The following is a 22,396-nucleotide window of genomic DNA, read 5'->3' on the forward strand; positions in this document are numbered from 1 at the left end:
GGCTATTTGGGAAGTAGGATTTGAGTAATGGTCGTTGGTGTTGATACCCAGAACGCTTGTACTTATCTGACCACACGACCATTCATATAGATTTTTGCTCGGAAAGTTAGAAGGCTATATATGTCATGATAAGATGAAACTTGCCGAAACACATTGCAAGAAAAGGATAGCAATATAATAATCAGTTTTAATACGCCATCTATTGATCAAACCAATGAAGCTGTGGAGCTTTCATTTTTTTTCTATGGATATTCAATTTTCGAGTCGTTTAAGCTTAATCTGTGGCGCTTGGGTTTCGTCAAGATTCATCTTATCATGACCTATATATAGCCTTCTAACTTTCTGAGCGAAAATCTATATCTATATCAGAATGGTCGTGTGATCAGACACCCCAAGTGCCACAAATCCACTAAACACCAACGACCATTACTCGAATCTTACTTGCTTCTGTATAGATGGTTCGCATTGGAGTTTAGTATTTAAACAATCCTATCGCCGTTCTAGTTCTAGCAATGCATAACTTCAATGCGAAACCATACAACAGTACAGAGGGATTGAGAAAGCTCTCCTCCAAGCGAGGAAGCTCCACTTGTTGGGTATCCAACCAACAGATGAAGCCACGAGCTTTTTGCTATTTCTTCATAATGCATCAGTCGTTTAGAACTCTTTTAGTGGTCGTTTAGTAGATCTGTGGCACTTGAGGTTTAACCCGTAAGTCATCAATCTACTGGAAATGCTTTTTCTCATATTTGTATCAAATAAAACACCTTAAACATAGATGGAATGCATATTTTTGCAAATTAAATTTAAAAAGTGTAAGAAGATATTTTTTATCTCATCAACTCCTAATTATCCCTTCCGATTTTATCGCTCATACCAGCGATTTAAAGCGCTTCAGAATACTTTCGACTGTTTCAACGATGCCGAACGGCTCCGGACGGGTCTTACGGCTCTAGTTGCTGAAGAGCGGCTCCGGGCGGCTCCAGATGGCCCCAACGGCTACAACGCCTCCGACGACTCCAGACAGCTCCAACGGCTCCAGGCAGCTCCGACGACTCCAGACGGCTCCGAACGGCTCAGGCTGTCGACTAGCGGCTCCGGACGGCTCTGGCTGCCGAATAGTGGCTTCATGCGGCTCCGGGCAGCTCCGGACGGATATTTGATTTTACAGCCGGATAAGCTTGTGGCGCTTGGGAAATCTAATCCTTCTGCTTAAAATAAATAAAGGATGTTTGTTTTCTCTTCCCCTCACCCCACCCTCCGCATTCAACACTTTATTTTAACTGAGTTAAAATTTTCAAAAACTACCGAAAACTACCTATAAAATTTGGATATTCTCACGAAATCCGCCCAAACTAATCTGGCCACACTGGATGGGAACCGTGTCGTGCAGCAAACAGTGCTGCACAGGCAACAGCCTTCCAGTCGTTTCCACTGCTGCATGGGATGGTAAAATACTTGTGGGGGGTTTCATTGAGAAGAAAATATGAATAAAAATGATTTGGTTTGTGAAAGGAAAACTGAAACAAGGGCTTAAAAACTGTACAATGATAGTTTTTCGTAGTTGCCCAATCGATGTTGCGACAAATATAAACTAGCAAATCAGTGCAATCCAAGAATCGCCCTACAGCATTTTTGCTGCGTTGGCGATGATTGAAGAAACAAAAAATGTCAAAATAAACAAAGCATAACTAAAATACTAAAGCTGCTACTAAAACCGGATCCAGCATGAGTGTAAACTATTGTTTTCTGCCGCCGGAAACAGTTTTTTCATTCAACTTTACTCGGTTTTTTTGTTATTGCTCCATCATATTCCACTGCGAACAGCGTACCATCATCGTGCTGCTGCATGGGCAGACGGCCGCGTGTCACGTAGGCAAAATGCGCTGCTGTCAGCGCTGTCAAAGCTGCTTGCTCATGCTGTCACGCGCGCGCAGACACACACACATACACATACACGCACTGACACCTTCGAGCTGTCAATGTACGGTGCTTTGTTCGCTGGTAGGCAAGAATCGCCCTTTCATTATCGCTTCACCGTAGAAGTCAGTCGTAATGGCGACCGTATCAGGTAAATAAAGTGAGCATAAGCGTAACCCACAGCGTCCCGAAAGTGCGAATCGTGCGTGACACGGTCCTTCCCGCTCCTGTACCGTTTTTGAGCAAGTCTGGCCAGTGGCTGGCAGGAAGGCTTCCTCCCTCGAGGAAAAAACCCCATCGTGATGGTGGGTCGTTCGGACGAGGGGGCAAGGAAGGGAGAGGGTGATAATGTAGCAGCCACAAACCACTCCATCCGAGCGAGAGAGCATCGGACGGGCACTTTTAGGTGAACTGAACGTGGCGTACAGCGATGCGCGCGCGTGTGTGTGTGTGTGTATATGTGTACGTGACAACGTGTGTGTGTGTGCGCGAGTGGGAGCAAAATGGTGGCGCGCGAAACGGGCGCTACCGCTGGGGTGAAAGCGGGCGCCCCCGGCCCTGGAGCTTTCATGCGTCCCTTGTGAGGTTAAGTGCATTTTACGGGTTGGTGGGTATGTGAGGGAAAACGGGGGTGAGAGTAGTAGTGTGCAGAAGAGGAACATTCCCGTTCCCTTGACTGTGTGTGGCTGGGGGGCGCAGGTCGGTAGGAGGAGTGTAAAAACTCGTTCACCTTACCGCGTGGCTAAAATTGACAAATCTCCTGTCGAACTTTCTGTACTGTGCGTGTGTGTTAGTAAGTGTGTTTGTTTGGGAGTGTGCGTGCGTGTGTGTATCGTTGTTTTTTTTTGTTGCGCGTGTTCGGAGTTTAGGGGGAAAAAAGGTTGGCCTGCTGCTGCTTGGTCCATTTCCGTGTTCGTGTCATCTGGCATACCCCGAAATTGTCTGCGCGGCCAAACGTCGAACCACCTGTGCACGATGATGGGGGGGTTCATCTTCAATTAACCAGCCAGCGGGAGAGCACAAAAAAAATCCTCAACCCCAAACACACACACACGCACGCACGCACACACACACTTACAATATGATGGTAGGGACGGTTTGTGGAACAAGTTGTGTGCCATAAGGTGGGCCAACACAACAAAAAAAGAAGGGAACGGGATGATGGTACAAGAGACGAAGAAGAGATGGTGGCCCACTTCTTCCCCCCACCACCACCATCACGCAAAGAGTGTGTGTGTGTGTGTGTGCGCTCGCTTTCTGGAACACAATTTATATAATTACAAAAGATGTCCAGCGGGCAAAATCCGCTTCGTTCGCCACCGATTTGCAGAGAGAAAGAGAAAGAGAGAGAGAGAGAAGGGGATTAAAGGAAAGAAGAAACGCAAACTGCGCCGTCGTTTCCGGGTCGCGAGACACCATTCCACGACACACAATTGTCACAACAATCAACGAAAGCTCCCTCTCTGCCCCGCGCACACACACACACACACACACACACACACACAGACATGCGCGCGAATGTGTGCCAAACTATCTTGCAATGATCCAACGCACACACCAAATCGGAATGTGAGCGCCCACACACACACACACACCTCCAAGCACGTGCGAGCACACACACCAACGCACAGTTCGCTGGAAATCCGTCCGGAATCATGGCATCTGTTTCAAGCGGGGGAAATATTGCAATCATTTGGAATGGCAGTTGGCAGAAGAAATATGCACACAATCCGAGATGATTACGAACCAACGGTTCATTTGAATTTAAAACAACCATGGTCAGAGGAAACATGATGAAATATGCACTCTTTCCCCACGGCATTTCAATCATTGCTTTCCGTATTTCACGTCGGAAAATTTGCGACAATTGGACAACCACGAAAAAGAGACAAAAATGGATCTTTGATTTTGATGAGCTCAATGTAAGGCGGCGCTCTGGCACCAATCGAACACGGCCAACAATCAATCTGACTTTGTTCGAAAAGCGCTCTATGATCTGTCATGATCAGTGCTGTTAAATGTCACTTCTTCTATTTGGCGTATCGTCCTACGCGGACATGCCGGTCTATACAGGCTTTCGAGACTTTATTCATTACCACGCAGCCGGATAGTCAATCCTTGATGCGGGTGCACGGTCCATTCTAGGCTTGAACCCACGATGGGCATGTTATTGAGTCGTTCGAGTTGACGACTGTACCACGGGACCGCCCTCACCGTCAATGTCTAAAAAAATGTAAAATGCTACCATCAATGTCATAAAAATATCAGATTGAAACAAAATCCATGTCAGCGTCACGTACTCAATTGTGATAATCAATTATGATACTCAAAACGACCGGTGTGACCAATGTATGCTTAGTGACATTTTTGCGATCAACGCTTGGTCAGTCGCTTTGTCATGACATTTTTTTTTACTGTGATCAGTTCTGCAAAATGTCACTGACAGTTATGACAAATTCCGACAGAAAAAAAAATCATGTCAGCGTCATCACGAGCTTTCTACTGTGATGATCAGAGGTGAGAATCCAACAGTTGATGAGGCCATCACATGCTTGGTGACTTTTTTGCAGCCATGTTTTGGCCTATCATTTGGTCGCGACATTTTCAGTCGGTGATCATCACGATAGTCATGATATATGGGGGGCGTGCCAGTAGTTCCTAGAAACAAAATGAGCATAGTTTCTTGGTCTGTTTCACTCTGTTTCAAATGTCCCCAAGCACTGTGACTGTTTGAGTCGCACCCCTGATCATCTCAGTTGTGTACTTGAGGCTGATTTGAGCTTAGTTTCAGTTATGAGTGTTGATTGAGCGGGCATGAATCAATTGTTGTGCTATTCCCATGCCTACAAGCAAAAACCAGTTGTATCATTTCGCATGAAAAATCGTATAAAAGTTGACATGCGGAACCTTATCTTTAAAATATAAAATTTTATTAATTTTCAACATCATGTTTACAAATTTTGTAATTGTACATTCCTTAAAAACCTAAATGTTGTTAGGTTTAACACATCTCGCACCGTTTTTGGAGTAGCACAACAATTAGGCCCACAGTACAACAATTGGTACATAGAAGAGGTTTTGAAAAACAAAACAAAAATTGTACGAAAGCTATCAACAATTTATCTGAAAGTTAATATTCAAGATACGCTATAACCTCCCGGTCCGCATAGCATATATCGAGGAATAACTCTCCTCTAAAACGTAGGAATAACATACAGGATTTTCCAAGAGTTCTCATAGCTGTGGGACACTTTATTGACGTGAAATGAACGTAATGTAATGTGAATTGGACTCTATAGCACCCCTATTGGACAAATCCAATCGGAATTTCCAAGGAGAAATCTTCCATGTAGATGTTAGGCGTTTGTGCGAGTCGGATGTCTTGTTCGATTGGTGCCAGAGCGCCGCCTAAGGCTGGGCGGGAAAATGGGGCAAGCAGTAAAATAAATTAAATAAAGATTAAAAAAAAACCGCTAAAAGAAGGTCACGCACCAATCGCACTAAGGGGCAACAACAGCAGGGGCGCTGACTTTCATCCACTTTCATGCTTGTATTAATGATGCATTTGCATTTTCCCATCTCTGTCGCCCATGATAAGCAGGAAAAAAGGGTAAAAAGGTGAAAAAAAACAACAAGCTGTCCCTGGGTGAGTTTCTTACCGATGGGAACACGGCGGTACCGAACCAGGTGCAGGTGGCGGTGCCAGTGAAGCTCGACTGGGGCGATGACTCGTACGACGACGATGACTTACGGGCGGTGCGCACGCAGGTGATCGCGCTGCCGACGGCGCCGCGCGCCAGCCGCATCCTGAACGACGACTCGATACCCACCAGCCCGCCGTTCTCGGTCTACGTCTCCAACCTGCCGTACGACATCAACGAGAACGATCTGTACGACATCTTCGAGAACGTGGAGATCGTGTCGATGACGTTGCCGCGCGACGACAGCGAAACCTGGCGGCTGCGCGGCTTCGGCTACATCGAGTTCGCGACGCGCAACGACCTGATGGAGGTGCTGGCGATGCCGGAACCGATGGCGCGCAACCGGCGCATCCGCATCGGCCTGTACAACGAGAGCGACAACAAGCGGCGAAACAATCGGTACGACAACTTCACGTCCGGCGACAGCGACCGCCCGTCGTCCGGCGGGAACTGGCGCGACCGGCCCGACTCGGGAGCATCGCGCCCGATGGGCGACCGGGACGGCGGGGGCATGCGCCGCCCGTACAGCAGCGGCGGGGGCGGCGGTGGCTACGGGCGCGACCGGGACCGGGACGATCGGGAGCGGCCGGCCGGCGATGGCGGCGGCAACTGGCGGCTGGGCGAGCGGCCGGCCCCCCAGTCCCCGCGGGCCCCCCGCAGCTACGATCGTGACCGCGAGGGCGGTGGTCGGGACGGCGGCGACCGTGGCAACGTGTTTCGCCGGGGGCCGGACAGTGGTCGCGGCCCGATCGGTGGTGGCGGCGGTATCATGAGACGCGATCCGGAAGTGCCGATGGAGCGGCCGAAGCTGGTGCTGCAGCCGCGCACCCTACCCCTGCCGGAGCTGCCGAAGCCGGCGGTCGAGTCGGACGACGAGTCGGAGCGGGGCGGGCGCGGGGGCGACGAGCAGCCGGCGGAGGCGGCGGAACCGCCGAAGCCGCGCCCGACCGCCGTCCCGGCGGCGAAGGTGTTCGGCGACGCGAAACCGGTCGACACGGCGGCCCGCGAGCGCGAGATCGAGGAGCGGTTACGGCAGCAGGAGGAGGAGCTGCGCCGCAAGCGGGAGGCCGAGGCGGCCGAGGAGCGCAGCAAGCGCGACGCCGAAAAGGAGAACCTCCCGGAGGGGGGCGGCGAGCAGCAGCCGGCCGAAAGCGATGGCAAGGGTGCGGCGGCGGTGGAGGGCGAGAAGCCGGCGGTCCGGGGTACCAGCGCTACCCGCGACCAGCAGCAGCCGATTGCCAACTGGCGGGTGCGCAGTGCCGCCAGCGAGGAGGAGAAAGGTAAAACGAAGGCGGGGGAGGAGGACCGCATCCAGTCGCCCGCGCGGAAGCTGGGCCCGAGCGGCAAGTTTAACAGTAACAGACGCACCGCGGGTACGTACGGCAGGAGAAGGTTGGGCCGGGTTTCTGGCGGGGGTGGGTGGGTGTGCGTGTGCCAAGTTTTTGTTGCCCCCGCCCCGCTTGGAAGCAAAACCCGCCCACGTGCCGCCTGCTCGTATTTTTTGTTTGTTTTCTTTCTCGATTTTCGGTTTTGTTGTTTTTGGAGCCGATGCTTGATTTTTGTTTTCTTCTTTTTTCTTTCTATGTGTGTTGTGTGAAACTTCACGCACACAACGATTTGCATTGCAATTGTTGCATTGTTTTAACATGTTCTATTCTTACATTTACTTTTCCATTCTCGCTAACCACGATTCAAGCACGATGTTTTGGTTTGTTTGCTTATTTTTGTTTTCGTTTTCATATTTCGATTCCCTTGTTTGCTCTTTTTTATCATTTACTAATTTATTTTCCTTATTTTGACAGTTTTGTTTGCATTACTGCATTACTCTCATGCAATCGTTGCATTTCCCCCGAGCTTGTTTGAATCTGCTGTTGCTGCAAATGCCGTGTGGTTGTTGTTGTTATTTGCCGCAGTTTTTTTTTGCGTTTCCGCGCTTGTCGCTGCTTTTGAAACGCTTTTCCCTTATTAATATTGTTTGTTCGCTCTTTCTCTCTCTCTCTCTCTCTTCTCTATGGCCTTCCACAACGGACCACTAGACGATCGCCGAACGGACAATCGAGATCATCGGGATAACCGTGGCATGAATCGCCCATCTTACAACGGAACTGGCCACAATCGGTAAGTTCCGTGCCTAGCAGTAGTAGCAGTAGCGGTTGCCGCTAATGACTTGCTTGCTTGGATTATATTCATAAGACCTTCTCCTCCCTCCTGTGCATGTCTCTGTCTGCTCTGCGTGTGCGTTTGTCATTCGTCCTCGCATCACGCTTTAATCGTTTAACGCTTTTGTTTCTTTCTTTTGTCTTTTGTCCCGTTTTACAGTAGGATTTTGTACTGGCTTTAATTTTAACCATTGAAACCATTGTAACACCTGGGTATTGTCACTCACTTTTCAACCGTTGTAACACTCATGTAATTTTCCCCGTAGCACGTGTGATGTAAACGTAATTTGTGCACGTCGTAATTAACCAAAAAAAAAACACAAAAACACAAAAATATAAAAAATACAAAAAAAACACAAAAACATAAAAAATACAAAAAAAAACACAAAAACACACAAAAAACGCAAAAATCACAAAAACACAAAAAATGCGTTTTTTTGCTGTTTTTCTTGGCTCTAGACGGTTTAACGCAACACCTAACATGAAACGCACGAAAAAAAAACCATTTAAAAATCATACCGCCCTATATATTAACACTTCATACTACTTCCCGTACTCAGATTGCGCGTAGGTAGTGTTAGGCTTTTTGCGGCTCTTTCATACGAGGAAACGTAGACAATTCCATCAAATGCGGTACCGAACCCTCTTTGCCTGTTCAACCTTATAAAATATTGCTAATTTAATACACACGCGAACAAAATCCTCGTTAAGAACCTCAGGAAACGGATTTGCTTAAAGCGCCGACGGTAGTACACCCATCATTCGTAGAGTCGTGTAACCCACGCGGGGTTGTGTGACGGGAGCAACGCATCTTCAATCAACAACACCATGTGCGAAAGAACTTGTGGCACCAGTAGAAGGGACCTGCGCTGGCAGCAAACGCATCTATCCACCGAAACACACCGAAGCACTTCCTGCCGCAAGTGAAAACCGAACCCACATCCCACCCAAATCTCAATCTTCAATCAACCGACGGCGCGAGCAGTTACGCACTCCTACGAATGAATGGCGTCGTTCCCGGTTGTTGCCATTGGCTTTTTTCCTCGGGTGAATGATTCCATTTTTTTTTTGTGTATGCAAATTGCGTGGAAATTAACTAAACTGAAAATTTGTCCCCATAAAGGAGGGGTTTTTGCGTCACAACAAAATAAACACAGATCCCTGCTGAGGAGGTTTCATGACGAAATTTTGCTTTTGCTAAGGGATATCCTTCATCGGTGACGTCAACGCCAGTGCTGCAACACGTCATGAGCATCACGAGATGTTCACCAACGAAAACAATGAACATATGCGTGGTAGCTTGATGCTCATGATGCTGATAATCAATGAAAGTGCGTCATGACATGCCGAACGTGACATTCGCATGTGTTCAAGCATGCCGTCACAAGCATAATCATGACTTTTTCTGGCTGTGAACAGTGCTGCCAAAGGCCACTGTTTAAGTCACCAACACTCATGACTGAAACGAAGTTTTGAGTCATCTCACGTACACAGCTGTGATGCCATAAGTCATGCTTAGTGACATTTTTTTTGTAGCCCATCTCTTGATCACTCACTTGGTCATGACATTTTTGGTCGGTGTTTTGGACCCTCATATTGTAGCTTGGGACCATTCGCTCGCCCCGCATATCTCTCAATGACTGTCGTGATGATCACCGGCAGAAAATGTCGCGACCAAGCATGTGATGGCCGCATCAACCGCGTGAGTCTCACCCCTGATCATCACAGTAGAGCTCGTGAGGTTGATATGATTTTATTTACGTCAGAATTTGACTTGACTTGACAACAACAAAAAATGTCATGATAATAGTGACTGTCCAAGCGATGGTCTACAAAATGTCACGAAGTATGTATTGGTCACACTGATCGTTTTGATGATGACTCAACTGGCCATCACAATTGAGTACCTGACGCTGACATGGATGTTGTTACAGTCAGAATTCGTTATGACACAATGACACAGTGACGTTTTGCAGCACTGGTAAACGCTTTGTTTTGAAAACACTTTACACTGCCCTTCGTAGGTTGGCTCCTCGTGTACATTTTGCTCTCTTGTGTTAGGTGTACATTTAGTTATCTGAACACGCTTTATTTTTTAACTATTTTGCCAAGGTAAGCGCTCATAAAAAATAACCATTATCACTGTCGAGAATAAGAAGAAAAAAATGCACGCATACTGTGCTGCTTCCATGTATTGCTTTGCTGAACTAATCATAACGAATGCATGTGTTAGATAGTAACAAACCAACAGTATTCCCTTTGATGCATGTACATTATTTAAATATATAAAAAAAGAACTTTTGTAACACTGTTCTCCATTCTCTCTCTCTCTCACTCTCGCGCGCTCTTTCCTTAACATCGTCCTGCAGCGACAACGAGCGTGGTGGACGTGACCGAGCCCAGCCGCCCCGCGACGCGTACCGCAACGGCGACGGCAAGGAGCGGCGCGACGCACCGAAACCGGCCGAAAAGGAGAGGGAAGGCGTACCGAAACCACTGGAGGAGCGAATGCCCAAGTTCCAAGAGCCTACTGGACCGGTAATGATACCACATCTCCCCCTCACACGTTCCTTACGTTAATGTTTTTGTTTTTGTTTTTCTTTTTATTGCAGAATCTTCAGATGAAGAACACTTTCGAAGGATTGTCAGCGGATGAAATTGATGACTGAAAAAATACCAAAACCACCACAAGCTCCATCACCAGTTGACCTCCCGAAAGGTGAAAAAAAATAGAAAACAGTTTACAGAAGAAGAAGAAGAAGAAGAGGAAGCAGCAGGTAGAAGAAAAAGACGAAAAGGGAAGAAAAAAGAAAGAAGAAAAGGGCTATTAGTGAAAGGGAAAGGGAAGACAGCCAGAGGACAGCATAAGACACACTCCCACACACTCACACACATACATATACACACACACACACACGCGTATATATAGATATGAACATTCAGCCCGGTCGGCCAGGGGGAGAGTTTTTTAGGGGCTGTGAATTGCCACGCGCGCACTCGCTGACCCCCCCTACCACCCTCTACCGCCGCTCTACTTTGCTCTGGGCTGGGCTCTAGCATATTGCTCTAATTTTTTTTTTTGTTTTTTTATAGTTTGATATTTTCGGCATCGTGTGTTTAAAAGTAAATCGTGCAGCGAAGAGAGAGAGAGAGAGCAGAATATTGAGCAGAAGCAGCAGCAGTAGCATTTTTGGTTTCTTTGTTTATGTTTTGTTTTTCGCCTATATTCATTTATTACGACACGGAAAACGAAACAAAGGAAGGGAAAGGAAACACGGACAGACACACACACACAGGCGTAAGGTGTGTGTGTGTCGTGTAACGAGAGAAGAGAAAACAGGAATGAAACAACACTTTAACTTAGAAAAAAAATACACACACCCTTAGACACTTTAACACACACACATATATATAAACACTGTCGTGCGTGCATAAGATTTAATGATCATTCTGCTTTATAAGAAAAAAAAAAGAAACAAACAAACAATTCTAATAAATGTCTAAGACAAGACTCTTTCTCGGCAAAACTCCTCCCACGGCTGCTCCACCACCAACCCACACACACACACACACACATACACACACGAAGAGGGCAAAGACTGATGTGCGTGCGAGTGGCTGATTGTGTGTGTGTGTGTGCGTGCGTTTGTATGTACATTGGCCGAGGATCGCAAGCATTGCAGGAAAAGCCCAGAGGCCCGCGAATGAATTCAGGCCAATAATTGTGGAGCCACTATTAAGCAAAAAATAAGAGATAAAGAGGGAGCAAGAGACAGAGAGAGAGAGAGAGATAGAGGTGAGACAAGATTAGCTAAACAAAAAAGAGGAAACAAACAGAATAGAGACACACAAGCAGTGAATACCACGAAATAAAGGGTGCGCCTTAAAACGCTTTAGAGTAGGACAATTTAAGTACCCAAAACCGCTCAAACCCCGCTGTCTCTCTCTCTCTCTCTCTCTCTCTCTCTCTCTCTCTCTCTCTCTCTTTTTTTTTTTCTCTCCCCCCGCCCTCTCTCAAAAGTGGGAAAGATCGAGAGCGCGGTAAAATCATGCGAAAAAATCGTTTTGACGCAAACAAAACGTTTATTTTACTTGAGTTGTTTGCTCTCTCTCTCTCTTTCTCTTTGGGCGCCACAACCCCGTTGCCGGTTGGCAGTGACACTTTAATTAATTACCCATCCAGCAGAGGATGATGCCCATTCGTTCTGTATATGAGGAGGAGTCGGTTGCACACACACACACACACACACACGGGGCTTGAACCCATGACGGGCATGTTGTAAAGGCGTGTGCGAGTTGACGATTGTGCCGGATAGTTTTTTTTTAAATTATTATTTAAAATACAAATGCTCCTTAGCACGCACGCACACAATCACAGAACTCTTTAGTAGGTCAGCTTTTTTCAGCAAAAAAAGCAAGAAAGTCTGTTTCAAGGGGGGGGGGGGGGTTGAGGGAGTGATTGCGCAGGGAAATCCACCTCCCCCCCCCCTTTCTACAAAAAATAAGATACGAATGGTGCGTGTGTCTGTGTTTAACACTTTGAAGTTATTTATTAAAGGGCTTTTTTCTCTTTTTGCTGGGCGTGTTTCGTTTCCTCTCTCTCTCTATCTTGCCCTCCCTCGTTCCCCATCTGCTCTGTTGACTAGGTAAAAGTTTCCCCTTTCCTCCCCCTCATTCCCCCAAGGCATCAATCGTCGAATATTCTAGTGGTGCAGTAGGATAAATGCGTGTATGGAAATTATTTCAAAATATGTAACCTTTGCTTAATGTAATCAACACCACCCCCCATCCCCTCCCAGTCTCTTTTTCGAAATAAAAAAAAGTAAAATGCGCACGACGCACATACACCCACACACACACGCACACGCTGTGCTAGCCACAGGAGAGGTGCTGGTGGGTGGTGGTGTGCGGTGAATCGGAGCTATTCGCTGTTTGCCCGTGAATAAAAGCATTCCATGATGACTGTATCTGACTGTTCCTGTTCTTTTTTTTCTGTTATAAAAATTTCATATAATCAGCTGACACCCGAGCGGTGGTGGAGGTGCGCGGACGGTACACGGCACACGACACGTGGCCGTTTGCGCTTTCAAACTGACCGTTGGAACCGCTAGACTTTGTGCAATTAAACTAACTTTAGTAGAAGTACGGCGAGCTTGCTGACCTAAGCAGGATGAGAAAATGTTTTTAAAAAAATAAAAGCGTAGCCGCTTTACCGAAAATCCTTTTTTGCAAGGTAAACAACACATGTTTGTGCGCGAACGAAAAGTGCGTTTGCGTGCTGTCAGATCAGGCGCAGTACCAGCATGACGCATATGTTCTCTTCCCATTTGCATTTGACATGTGTCACACACACACACACACTCTTACTGGGGGGGTGGGGTGTAGGAAGCTCAATAAAACATATTTCTAACGCTTCTAGCGCATCAACAATCGCTTGCGGCTCCAGGTGTGCGCTTCCAGTCGCAACGGGCTGCGTCTTGTTCCCGCGACAGGAGCGAGAAGTACATGAAAAAGGGTGTTTTTGGCAGGCAAATCGTCTCTTCAAATACCCCCCATCCCCCTCTCACTCCTGCTAGATGCAGTACTAGAAGAGTGGCTGTCGGCAAGGCGCGCCCCAATCAGCAAAACCGAAGCTATTGGAACGCCGAGTGTGTGCCAAAGCGAGAACGCATATCTTCGCTCTCTCTTTCTCTCTCTAGGTTTTGGACGGCACAACGCCACTCGTGGCGCCTGACAAAAAAGATAGCAAAAAAAAAAAAAAAATGTGGAAAAGAGCAAACCGACATCCTTCGAACGACACGCACACATGCATTAACATGCGTTTTCCGCTGGACCGAGTCTATCCATCTCTTTCCATCTGCCAATATTTTTCTACTATCGCACTAATACGCATTGTTGCGTACGACCTCATTGTGAAGTAAAAGCATATATGCGGATGTAGTGAAGTAAAACACATCAAGTTAAAACACTTCAAGTTAAAACAAAAGTTCAAGTAAACGTATATCAAGCAAAACACACCTCAAGCAATAGCGCGCGCTTCAGAAACGCAACAAACATAAACAGGTAGTCAACCTTTCTCACGGTTCAAACGAGGAAGTAACTTTACGCAATTCATAAACCATAGGTACATGTCGCATTAAGTATAAATAAAACTTGTTATCAAAATAGTCATTGTTACAGTTAGCTGACCTATATTCGGCCAGCAACTAAATAGCATATAAGAGATGATAACCTAAATAAAGTGAGCGCATTCGAACACAAACCTCAGAATCGCTCGTTTCTTAATAGTCGGAGGCACTCTCCGGTCGACAAAGGAAAAATATACCCGACTCAGTGTGAAGCACCGGTGTTGGGCGCTGCGACGGAGCAACACATCCGCCAGCAGCATTACGCATGTTTGTCTCCGGAGTATCAGTTTATCCAAAACTTTCGCTGTGGAAAAAGACATTTCCAGAATGTGCTGGAGTGCTGTGTAATTTCTTGTGTTCCCCTTGTGCACTTTCCTTGACTGCGTTTCAATTTTCATTGATTTGATTGTCAGTCTAAAAAGGATAAACAATACCTAAATCCTAATGACAAGGGCTGATACGAAGGAGGGGAGAATAGGAATTACACGAGATGGAAGGGTTAGAGGCTAGATTAAATGTACGAAATAGATGCATAAAAATCCAGTGATCCTAGTAATGTCAATGCTCCCATCAAGAATTTTGGAGATAAAGCGAGCGTGTGCTGCATTGCGTCGATTTCCCAAAGAATCAAGCTCTTTGTTTTGCGCCGTGTTTTAAAATATTAAGGTAAGCATTTCTATAATCATATTAGCAAAATATTGTTTAGTTTTTTTTGTATTAACAATATGGATTAATTCTTAGTTTATTTTTATCAGCTGCTTCCAACACAGACAATTCGTAGAAGAACGCAATTCAAGGACGCCAAGGACACGGCTAAACATGCGCAGCATAGTCGATGATATTCTAGGGCGGTGGGTGGAAGGTAGAAAGAGTGAGAAAGGGTAACGGAACGTATGCCAAAACGCATGTGGAAAGAGTAAGAAAACAGTTCAGCAACTAGCATGCGAAAGTGTGCATAAAGTAAACAGAAAAACAAAATAAGTGTCACTAACTTTTTACACACTAAACACAAACTAACACCCAAGCATTTGTGCCGTGCTGAAAGTTTTTACCCTTAGCTGCTGCTAGTGTAAACACTAGCGGAAATCTTATGGGGAAGGGTTTTTTTACGCGAGCCGCCCTCGGCAATTGTTGGTTGGGACGCGCCTCAAATCGGTCAGTCCCGAGCTCGCCCGAAGCACGTACGGCGAAGCCGAACGCCACCAATCCGACCGGGCGATGACGTGCGCACGGCGTGCGGCCACAGCCAATCGGAACGCTCGGATGTTGCACAACGAAAATAGCTCGGCTGGGGCAATCGCGCGCGCGAAAAGGTTTTTACGTACCGAGGAGGGGGCCCTGGGACCTACGCTCCATGGGCCGGGCCCGTCATTACCGCTGGTGAACAGTACGTGGAAGGATCGACGCGCATCGAACACTCTCGCGCTGCCCGAGAGTGTGAACCTATTTGTGGTTTCTTATTTTTGGTTTTTTTTCATTAGTGGTGTTTACTGGTTCCATTGCCCTTTTACTGTGACCTCTGCATACCGTGGTGTACTCAAGCGTGTGCGTGTGTGAATAGTTGGAGTGAAGCAAGTCTCTCCTCCCTGCCCCCGGACCAGGTGGTCAACGAGGGAGCGCCCTATCTACAGCATCGATCAACCTCCAGACATTATCAATTTGCGCCAACGGGGCCACCTCACTTCCGGTTGAAATAGACGACACCTAGCAACTACATTACAGAGTAAGTGGATTCGCATATGTGTATGTGTGTGTGTGAGAGTGTTTGTGACCTAAAAAACGCAACTCATGGTCGACCGATTATATGCGCTGTTACTTTCGAATGGAGCGAAAAAAGGAAACTTTACCTCCTGCCCGCCTTTGCTAGGCGTTTCCACCCTCAACAAAGCTCTCCAGGAACTTCACAAATTCCACAAATCAACCCCGTGGATCGCACTACGCCATTTCCAGCTTCCCCCAATGACATACCCGAACATACATGGGTGTGTGTGTGTGTGCGTGTTTGTTCGAGAAGATTCGGAACGATTCAAGCGACACTTGCAACATTTGCTCGCAGCGGTCTCCTTCCCCAGGGAGCTTCGGGAACATTGTTCAAGGACGAATTTTCCTTTTCCATTGAGGGTGTGCGAGGGGAGGGAGGGGGGGGGGGGCGGGCAGGGGGATTGTTCGGGGGTTGACAAAATACGCATCCTTCACCTCACCGAGGGTGGGGAGACTTCCAAAGGGAGGGCCGCACGGGTTTCGAACTGATTGACGTCAGCGCGCAGTCCAAGATGGCGCAGCTTGTTTTTGTGTACACGCGCGCGGTGTGTGGCGGTGTTTCTAGAAATTTCGGCGACCGCCATCTTCCATCTCGCTTTCCCGCTTGCAATGCCTAAAATGGGGGAATTTTGTTATGGCGAAGGGGAGTGGAGGGAGGGGGGGGGGGGTTCCGCAGCTCGGTTTTATGCTGTTTGTTAACACATTCTCCTCCTTCCCCCCCCCCTCCCTTCACACCCTCTTCGACAATCCAAGGGCTATCTATCCAAGGTCCCGACGGCAATTTGACATATCTTTGCTCTACGATTGCGTGTGTCGTGTGTGTGTGTGCTGATTGCACACCTAAATTCATTATCCCTCCCACCGCCATTCCAACCGGTTTTTAGCACCATTTAAGCATCCCCCTCCCCCTTATTTGGCACTTTAAAAAAAAAGCGAGCGTCTCTTTCGGCACGTTTTCGCCATTTTCTCACCGCGGTAGACGCGCGCCGCAAAGATCTTTCTGGAACGTTCGAACACACGCGCGCCCGCTCATCTGGGTGAGACCTTCGGAAGAGAGAAGGGAGTGGGAAGGGGAGGGGGGGCCAGGTGGCTTCACTGATATTTGTCCCCGTTTATATTATTTTTTGTTTTCCCTCTCTCCAATGGCGGTGGTTAGCACATTTCTGATGCTCTTTTTCTTTTTTAACTCTTGTTGTTGTTGTCGCGCCTCGGCCGTAAATTCGTGTTCGTGATCCGAAGGTTCACAACCTGTTAGACCAGTTTGGGAGCAAACAAAAAAAAAAAGGCCGAATGTCGCTGACGCAACACAGTGCGTTCTAGAACGTTTTCGTGTTGCGGGCGGCGTGTCGCACGCGCGTGGCAGTAGTTTTGGGGGGAGCTTTTTTTTATTTTTAATCCCCTTCTAATGGTGGATCTGATTTATGGGACCCGCCCCATTAGACCCATTAGCAGGAGAGGGAGGGCGAGTTTTTTAACCTGAGCAGAAGCAACCCCAAAACAACAGAACAAAAAAATAAAGAAGTAGAGTGGTCGCTTCCGGGCGGGATGCGGTCGCTTATCTTATCTTCGGGTTGACTGTGCGACGCGACACAAGCTCTCCTCGTAATGGTGATGCGGCTTTGCGACAAAACCTACAGCCATCATCTCTCCCTCTCGCACACATACACCAGAGATATTGGAAATACCACTCAGCACAGGCAGCAGGCAGTGCACGTTTGCGATAAGCGGTGATTCCCTCGCAGTATCTACTGAAGTGTGCACCACGCCAGTTCGTCCATTTTGTCTCCGCTCGGCACCTGCAGCGTATACACCCTCCGACGCAAAACAGGTACATCTGGATGTATCTGATGCACGTTTGTGTGTGTGTGTGTGTGTGTTTTATTTGACCTGAAAGAAATCCCCTGCTGAAACACTGCACGGTACTAAACGCCACTTTCCGCCATCTTGTTTTTTTCGTTTCAGGTTGAGGGCTGGCAACTCTCAACTCATCTCGGGGCGTTATCTAAAGCGTTAAAATTTCAGTGGAATTAAACGGTGAATTTATCGTAAGTATTCTTAACCCTTCCCTGCTTTCCCACTCTTTCGCGAATGTTCGCTTACGCTTCGTCTTGTTCTTCGCCCCTTCCCCGCAACCAGTCACTATCCCGATGGCACAAGCAACTGAGTTCGTCAACGACTGCCGCTCATGGCGAGAAATCCTGTCGGCGAAGTCGTGCGTCGGCCGCGGTGCCGACGGCGCCCGACCAGCGCCTGGAAGAGACGATCTTCTTTTACGGAGGCCTAGTCAACCGGAGCGATCGGAATGCGTACTCGCCGCTGGACGAGCCACTGCTGCTGCTGCACGCCGCCGCACCGCCGGACGACGAGGCGGCCGGCTGGCTGAACACCACGACCACGATGCTGTGCTCGCCGGGGGCGTCGGCCGGCGCGGTCGACGCCAGCACCGACGCGGCCTGGTGGTCGCCGGGAAAGGGCCGGATGGACGTGGGGCGCACCAGCGCTACAACAGGTGAACGGTCGCCGGGCGACGGGCCACGGACGGCAGCACCCGGCTGCCGGATTGAGTTTGACAAAGTAACCAGCGCGAGCTTCAGTGGTGCTGAGGCGAGCATAACTGTACACGACGTATGTAATAAGAGCGGCGGCAGCGGCAGCAGCAACGGCGGCAGCGGCCGCCACCACGACAGTAGCGGCGGCTGCGGCGGCCAGTTTTCTAGCGGAGCACGGAGCCATGTGGCCCCGGGCAGCTGCAGCGGTGGTGGGACCGCTGCAGCCGCCACTCCCGCCGGTGCGCCCGCAGCAGTGCGGCAGCACCAGCCCACCAGCATCATCTCCCCCAAGAAACCGTGCGACTACAGTAGCATCATTAGCGTTAGAAGCAGTAGCAGTAATAGCAATAGAGGAGGCGGCGGCGGCGGCGCCCGCCCGTACGGGCCACCGTCGTACGGTGGCGGTCCGGGGTCCACCACCCCCACCACCACCAACACCGCCGCCCTATCCACAGCCCTGTCACCACCAACACCACCACCATCACTACTACTACCGGACATCGACTGGACGAACGAGACGTGCCTGGGCGGTGCCGGGACCGATCACGACTTTACCAACACGATCGTCGACGGACCGGCCGGCCACCATCTCTGGTTGCGTTCGCCGACCGCCAGCAGCAGCAGCAGCAACATCACCGACACCGAGCTCGAGCGCAGCCTGGACGAGTACCAGCATGTCCGGGGCATGGGGCCGGCCCGCACCGCGCTCGAGACGAGCATCGACTGCGCGAACCTGCTCGACGAGCTGCAGGTCGAGCTGGCGCAGCCGGCCCTCGCCCTCAGCTCGCCCGTGTCGCTGCACGAGGAGATCGAGCAGCTGTCGAGCGCGTTCGACTGCGACGCCTCCAACCATCTGGTGTCGACGGTCACGGCCGAGCCGGCGGCCGCCGCCGCCCTCCCATTTCTCGGGCTGGCCGCCGACGACACCGAACCGATCTCGCTCAACATCCTCAAGTGGCTGCAGGAGGACATCTCGACCGGGCTGCTGCCCGAGCAGCAACCGCCGCCCCAACCATCGCCCGCCCAGGACCTGTTCGAGCAGAGCCTCGACCAAATACACAACATCACCGGGCTTGCCCGGCTCGGCAACAAGGCGGCGGTGGCGGCGAGTCGACGTATCGGTGCTACCAACGCTACTACTGCTGCTGTAACGAACACGACGACGACCACAACGACGACGACGCACAGTGCGGATCCGCAGCGCGACCACAACTACTTCGCCATGAAGCGACGCCTCCAGCAGGAGGAAGAGGAGGAGGTGGAGCCGCAGGAGGAGGAGGAGGAGCGGGAGGAGATTAGAAGCAGCAAGACCAGCAGCAGCAAGGTGCCCCGGCTCGCCAGCGACGAAGGTCGCTGGGCGGCGGCCGGCGAGAGCACGATCTTCTCGGCGCCACCCGCCACCAATACAACCTGCAAACAGCTTCAACAACAACAACAACAACAACAACAACAACAGACGGCGAACGCAATGGGCAGGAAGCTGTCCTCCCTTGCCAGCCGCAAGGCGGCCACACTCGCCATCAACGTGAGCCCGAAGCTGAGCGAAGCGGCCCCGGCACACTCCACCATCAATGGGCAGGCGCTGGCAGCACTGCTGCAGACGACGACGACGACGACGACTACGACGACGACGCCCAGTACCTACGAGCCGTCGCTACGCGTGCCGCCGCTAGCAGCGGCCGCCACACTCAACACGCCCGACCTCACCAACGACATACTGGATTTGGAGGATGAAAAGTTTGATCTGCTGTCGTTCATCGACACCAATGACGTAAGTGTCGTAGTGTAGTGGTGGTAGTAATAATAGTAGTAGAAGTAGCAACGTGCCAGTGTGTCTTACATTCGCTCTCTCTCTCTCTCTCTCTCTCTCTCTCTCTCTCTCTCTCTCTCTCTTTTTTCTTCTCAAAAACAAAAAAAAAACAGGAATCGTTAGAATTTAACCCCTACCACGCGACCGTCGAGGAGAAGCCGACGCTAGAGCTGCTGGCGTCGCCGGCCGCCATTACGCCGGCGGGAAGGACGCGCACCATTCTCGCGCCCAAGCAGCCATCGCAGAAGAAGCAGGGAGGCAGCGATGCCGAGCGGCAGATCTGCCAGCTGCTGACGCTGGACAGCCTGCGGCAGCTGACGAGCGCCGCCGAGGATGTGGCGAACCGTGCGGCCGCCGGCGGGACCAGCGCGTCCCCGACCGGCGGCAGCAGCCAACACCACAGCGGCAGCATCGGGCGGCGTACCAATGCGAGCAGCAGCGCGTGCAGCATCGGTTCCCGCTCGTCCGCGTCGTCCGTGTGCGGCGACTCGGGCTCGGACGTCTCCTCCAGCACCACCAACACCACCACCAAGACGCCGAAGCGGCGGGGCCGCCCGCCCAAGCAGGCCGGCACCGTGCGGGACCGGTCGCAGTACCAGCATCTGAGCGAGGCCGACTGGCGCTACCGGGAGCAGCGGGACAAGAACAACGAGGCGTCCCGGAAGTCGCGCATCAACCGGAAGGACCGCGAGCTGAAGCTGGAGCTGGAGGCGGACCGGCTGAGCGCCCAGCACCAGAAGCTGTCGTACGAGGAGCGCCGCCTGCAGCAGGACTGCCAGCGGTGGCGCAAGGCGGTCATGAAGCTGGCCCTGCTGTAAACCCGTTGGCTGTTGGTTGTTGCTGTGAGGTTAGGTCGCGAGGGAGAGGGGGGAAAAACATGTCCGTTCGGGGTTTTTTTTGCTCCCTGCTTTTATATATATATATATACATATTGTTTAGTACTAATCTTAAGGCCACTAACATATATAGGCCACCTACCGTTATCAACGCGGCGCCATTTTGCTGCGAGCACGTGGTTGTTTCGTGCGCCATTGTTTCTCTTGCGGGGCGTGTGAGATAACCACCGACAACAAGTGGGCGATAATCGATTTTCAGTACGTCAGTACTTCGTTTTTTTTTCTCTCTTCTCAATTGCGCCCACGCACAATCCTAACCTCCCCAATGTTTCCCAAGCCCCGCAGTGAGCGTGGTTTTAACCTAAAATGGCGGCGACGCGCAGTGCCGTTTATCTCGTTTTTGTCCCAGTTGCTCTGTTTTCTGTCGAATAACGCACGAATACACGTTTCGGTACGGCAGTTTTGTTGGTAGGAATATTCTCTTGTTGTTTTCTTATTGTGGGACTTGTATTTTGTTTTTTTGTTTTTCATTTCTACTACTATGCCCCACGTCTGTTTGGTGGGTTAGTTGTACCCGGTGGTGGTTTTAACACTATGTACTCTGCACAGATTTTAAAGTAAAGAACGTTTTACGTCCTGTAATCAACTAACCGTAGTAATTAGATGTTTAAAAGAGACAGAGAAAAAAAAACACATATAAGATGATAATTGCTTGTGACGGCCGCGGGAGCCTCCAACGGGCTCGTTTGCATCGTTGTGCATTGCTATTTTAAAAATCTTCTTGTATCAATAAAGGCAGGCTTGCCACCAAAAAAAAAGCACATCCCACTTGTTTTGTTATTTTTTATTCCGCTGTTCGTATATCACCACTGCACACGTGTCGATCTTTCGAGGCAACCGTCTCGGAGGGATAAGGAAAAAAACAACACTTCAAGGTTTTCTATCTCTCCGAACCCCAAAAAAAAAAAAACCTCCGTGCGTGTCAGAAAATGTTAACCTCGAGCCGGGTAAAGCCCTTGGTAAAGGGCCGCCCTACGGGGGGATGGAGGCAAAGACAACCCTTCCCCCCCCCCCACCCAAAAAACCGCAGACAACAACCGCCCTTGAACCTGCGCTCTGCGGACGTGGTGCGTGACAAACAACATCTTCTCGTTCTCTATTGCGTATTGCGCGGCTCGAAAAGGGCAGCTGAAGGTCGTGACCAAAACAAACGCCTAAAGAAAAAACCTCTACGCCATAACATATGACGGTGGCTCACCGTCAAAGTAGTGGGGATGTATGGTTTTTATTCTCCAATGTTCGTTTGAGGCAATCGCAGGGAAGTTAAAGGTTTGATGTGTGAATTTTTAATTTGATACATGAATATTTAAACCCAACCTTTGTCTACCACGTGCGCTCTTCTGGAAGGGTTTCATCCAAACATGTTTGGACTGATGATAAATTAGACGCAGAAGAAGTACTGCCGTCCCTACCGTCTCTCGCCCACTGCTTTTCATTCTGATAGTGTTGTTGACTCTGCTATCTTGGAAGGG

General features: G+C 49.7%; 2 protein-coding genes across 4 annotated transcripts; both read left to right on the plus strand.

Moving 5' to 3' along the window:
• The first annotated feature begins 1,943 nt into the window (after positions 1-1,943).
• Positions 1,944-12,700, plus strand: LOC121590620 (eukaryotic translation initiation factor 4B-like). Of its 2 annotated transcripts, none has more exons than XM_041910441.1 (5): positions 1,944-2,071; positions 5,519-6,901; positions 7,658-7,739; positions 10,150-10,318; positions 10,393-12,700. In XM_041910441.1, the coding sequence occupies exons 1-5, from the start codon at positions 2,056-2,058 to the stop codon at positions 10,447-10,449; spliced, it is 1,707 nt and encodes a 568-aa protein (XP_041766375.1). In that variant the 5' UTR covers positions 1,944-2,055; the 3' UTR covers positions 10,450-12,700. The 2 variants fall into 2 exon arrangements, with proteins under 2 accessions (XP_041766375.1, XP_041766378.1); XM_041910444.1 differs by having other exon boundaries at positions 5,522-6,901.
• Positions 12,701-15,113: 2,413 nt separating this feature from the next.
• Positions 15,114-21,687, plus strand: LOC121589410 (mucin-19-like). 2 transcript variants are annotated; one of them, XM_041908335.1, is made up of 4 exons: positions 15,114-15,631; positions 17,632-17,714; positions 17,806-19,989; positions 20,142-21,687. In XM_041908335.1, exons 3-4 carry the CDS (start codon positions 18,067-18,069, stop codon positions 20,844-20,846), a joined length of 2,628 nt encoding a protein of 875 aa, XP_041764269.1. In that variant the 5' UTR covers positions 15,114-15,631; positions 17,632-17,714; positions 17,806-18,066; the 3' UTR covers positions 20,847-21,687. The 2 variants fall into 2 exon arrangements, with proteins under 2 accessions (XP_041764269.1, XP_041764277.1); XM_041908343.1 differs by lacking the exon at positions 15,114-15,631 and adding an exon at positions 16,773-17,497.
• Positions 21,688-22,396: the final 709 nt, after the last annotated feature.

This window comes from Anopheles merus, chromosome X (genome assembly GCF_017562075.2).
Source record: "Anopheles merus strain MAF chromosome X, AmerM5.1, whole genome shotgun sequence".
In the NCBI taxonomy this organism is placed as follows: Eukaryota; Metazoa; Arthropoda; class Insecta; order Diptera; family Culicidae; genus Anopheles; species Anopheles merus.

What these genes read in the sequence shown, in the direction of transcription:
- LOC121590620 (XM_041910441.1), top strand. An exon ending in CGCCAGCGAGGAGGAGAAAG is followed by an intron (nt 6,902 to 7,657) that starts GTAAAACGAAGG and finishes ACGGACCACTAG; the next exon opens with ACGATCGCCGAACGGACAAT. An exon ending in TCCAAGAGCCTACTGGACCG is followed by an intron (nt 10,319 to 10,392) that starts GTAATGATACCA and finishes TTTTTATTGCAG; the next exon opens with AATCTTCAGATGAAGAACAC.
- LOC121589410 (XM_041908335.1), top strand. Translation starts at nt 18,067, where the DNA reads ATGCTGTGCTCGCCGGGGGCGTCGGCCGGCGCGGTCGACGCCAGCACC. An exon ending in CGTTCATCGACACCAATGAC is followed by an intron (nt 19,990 to 20,141) that starts GTAAGTGTCGTA and finishes AAAAAAAAACAG; the next exon opens with GAATCGTTAGAATTTAACCC.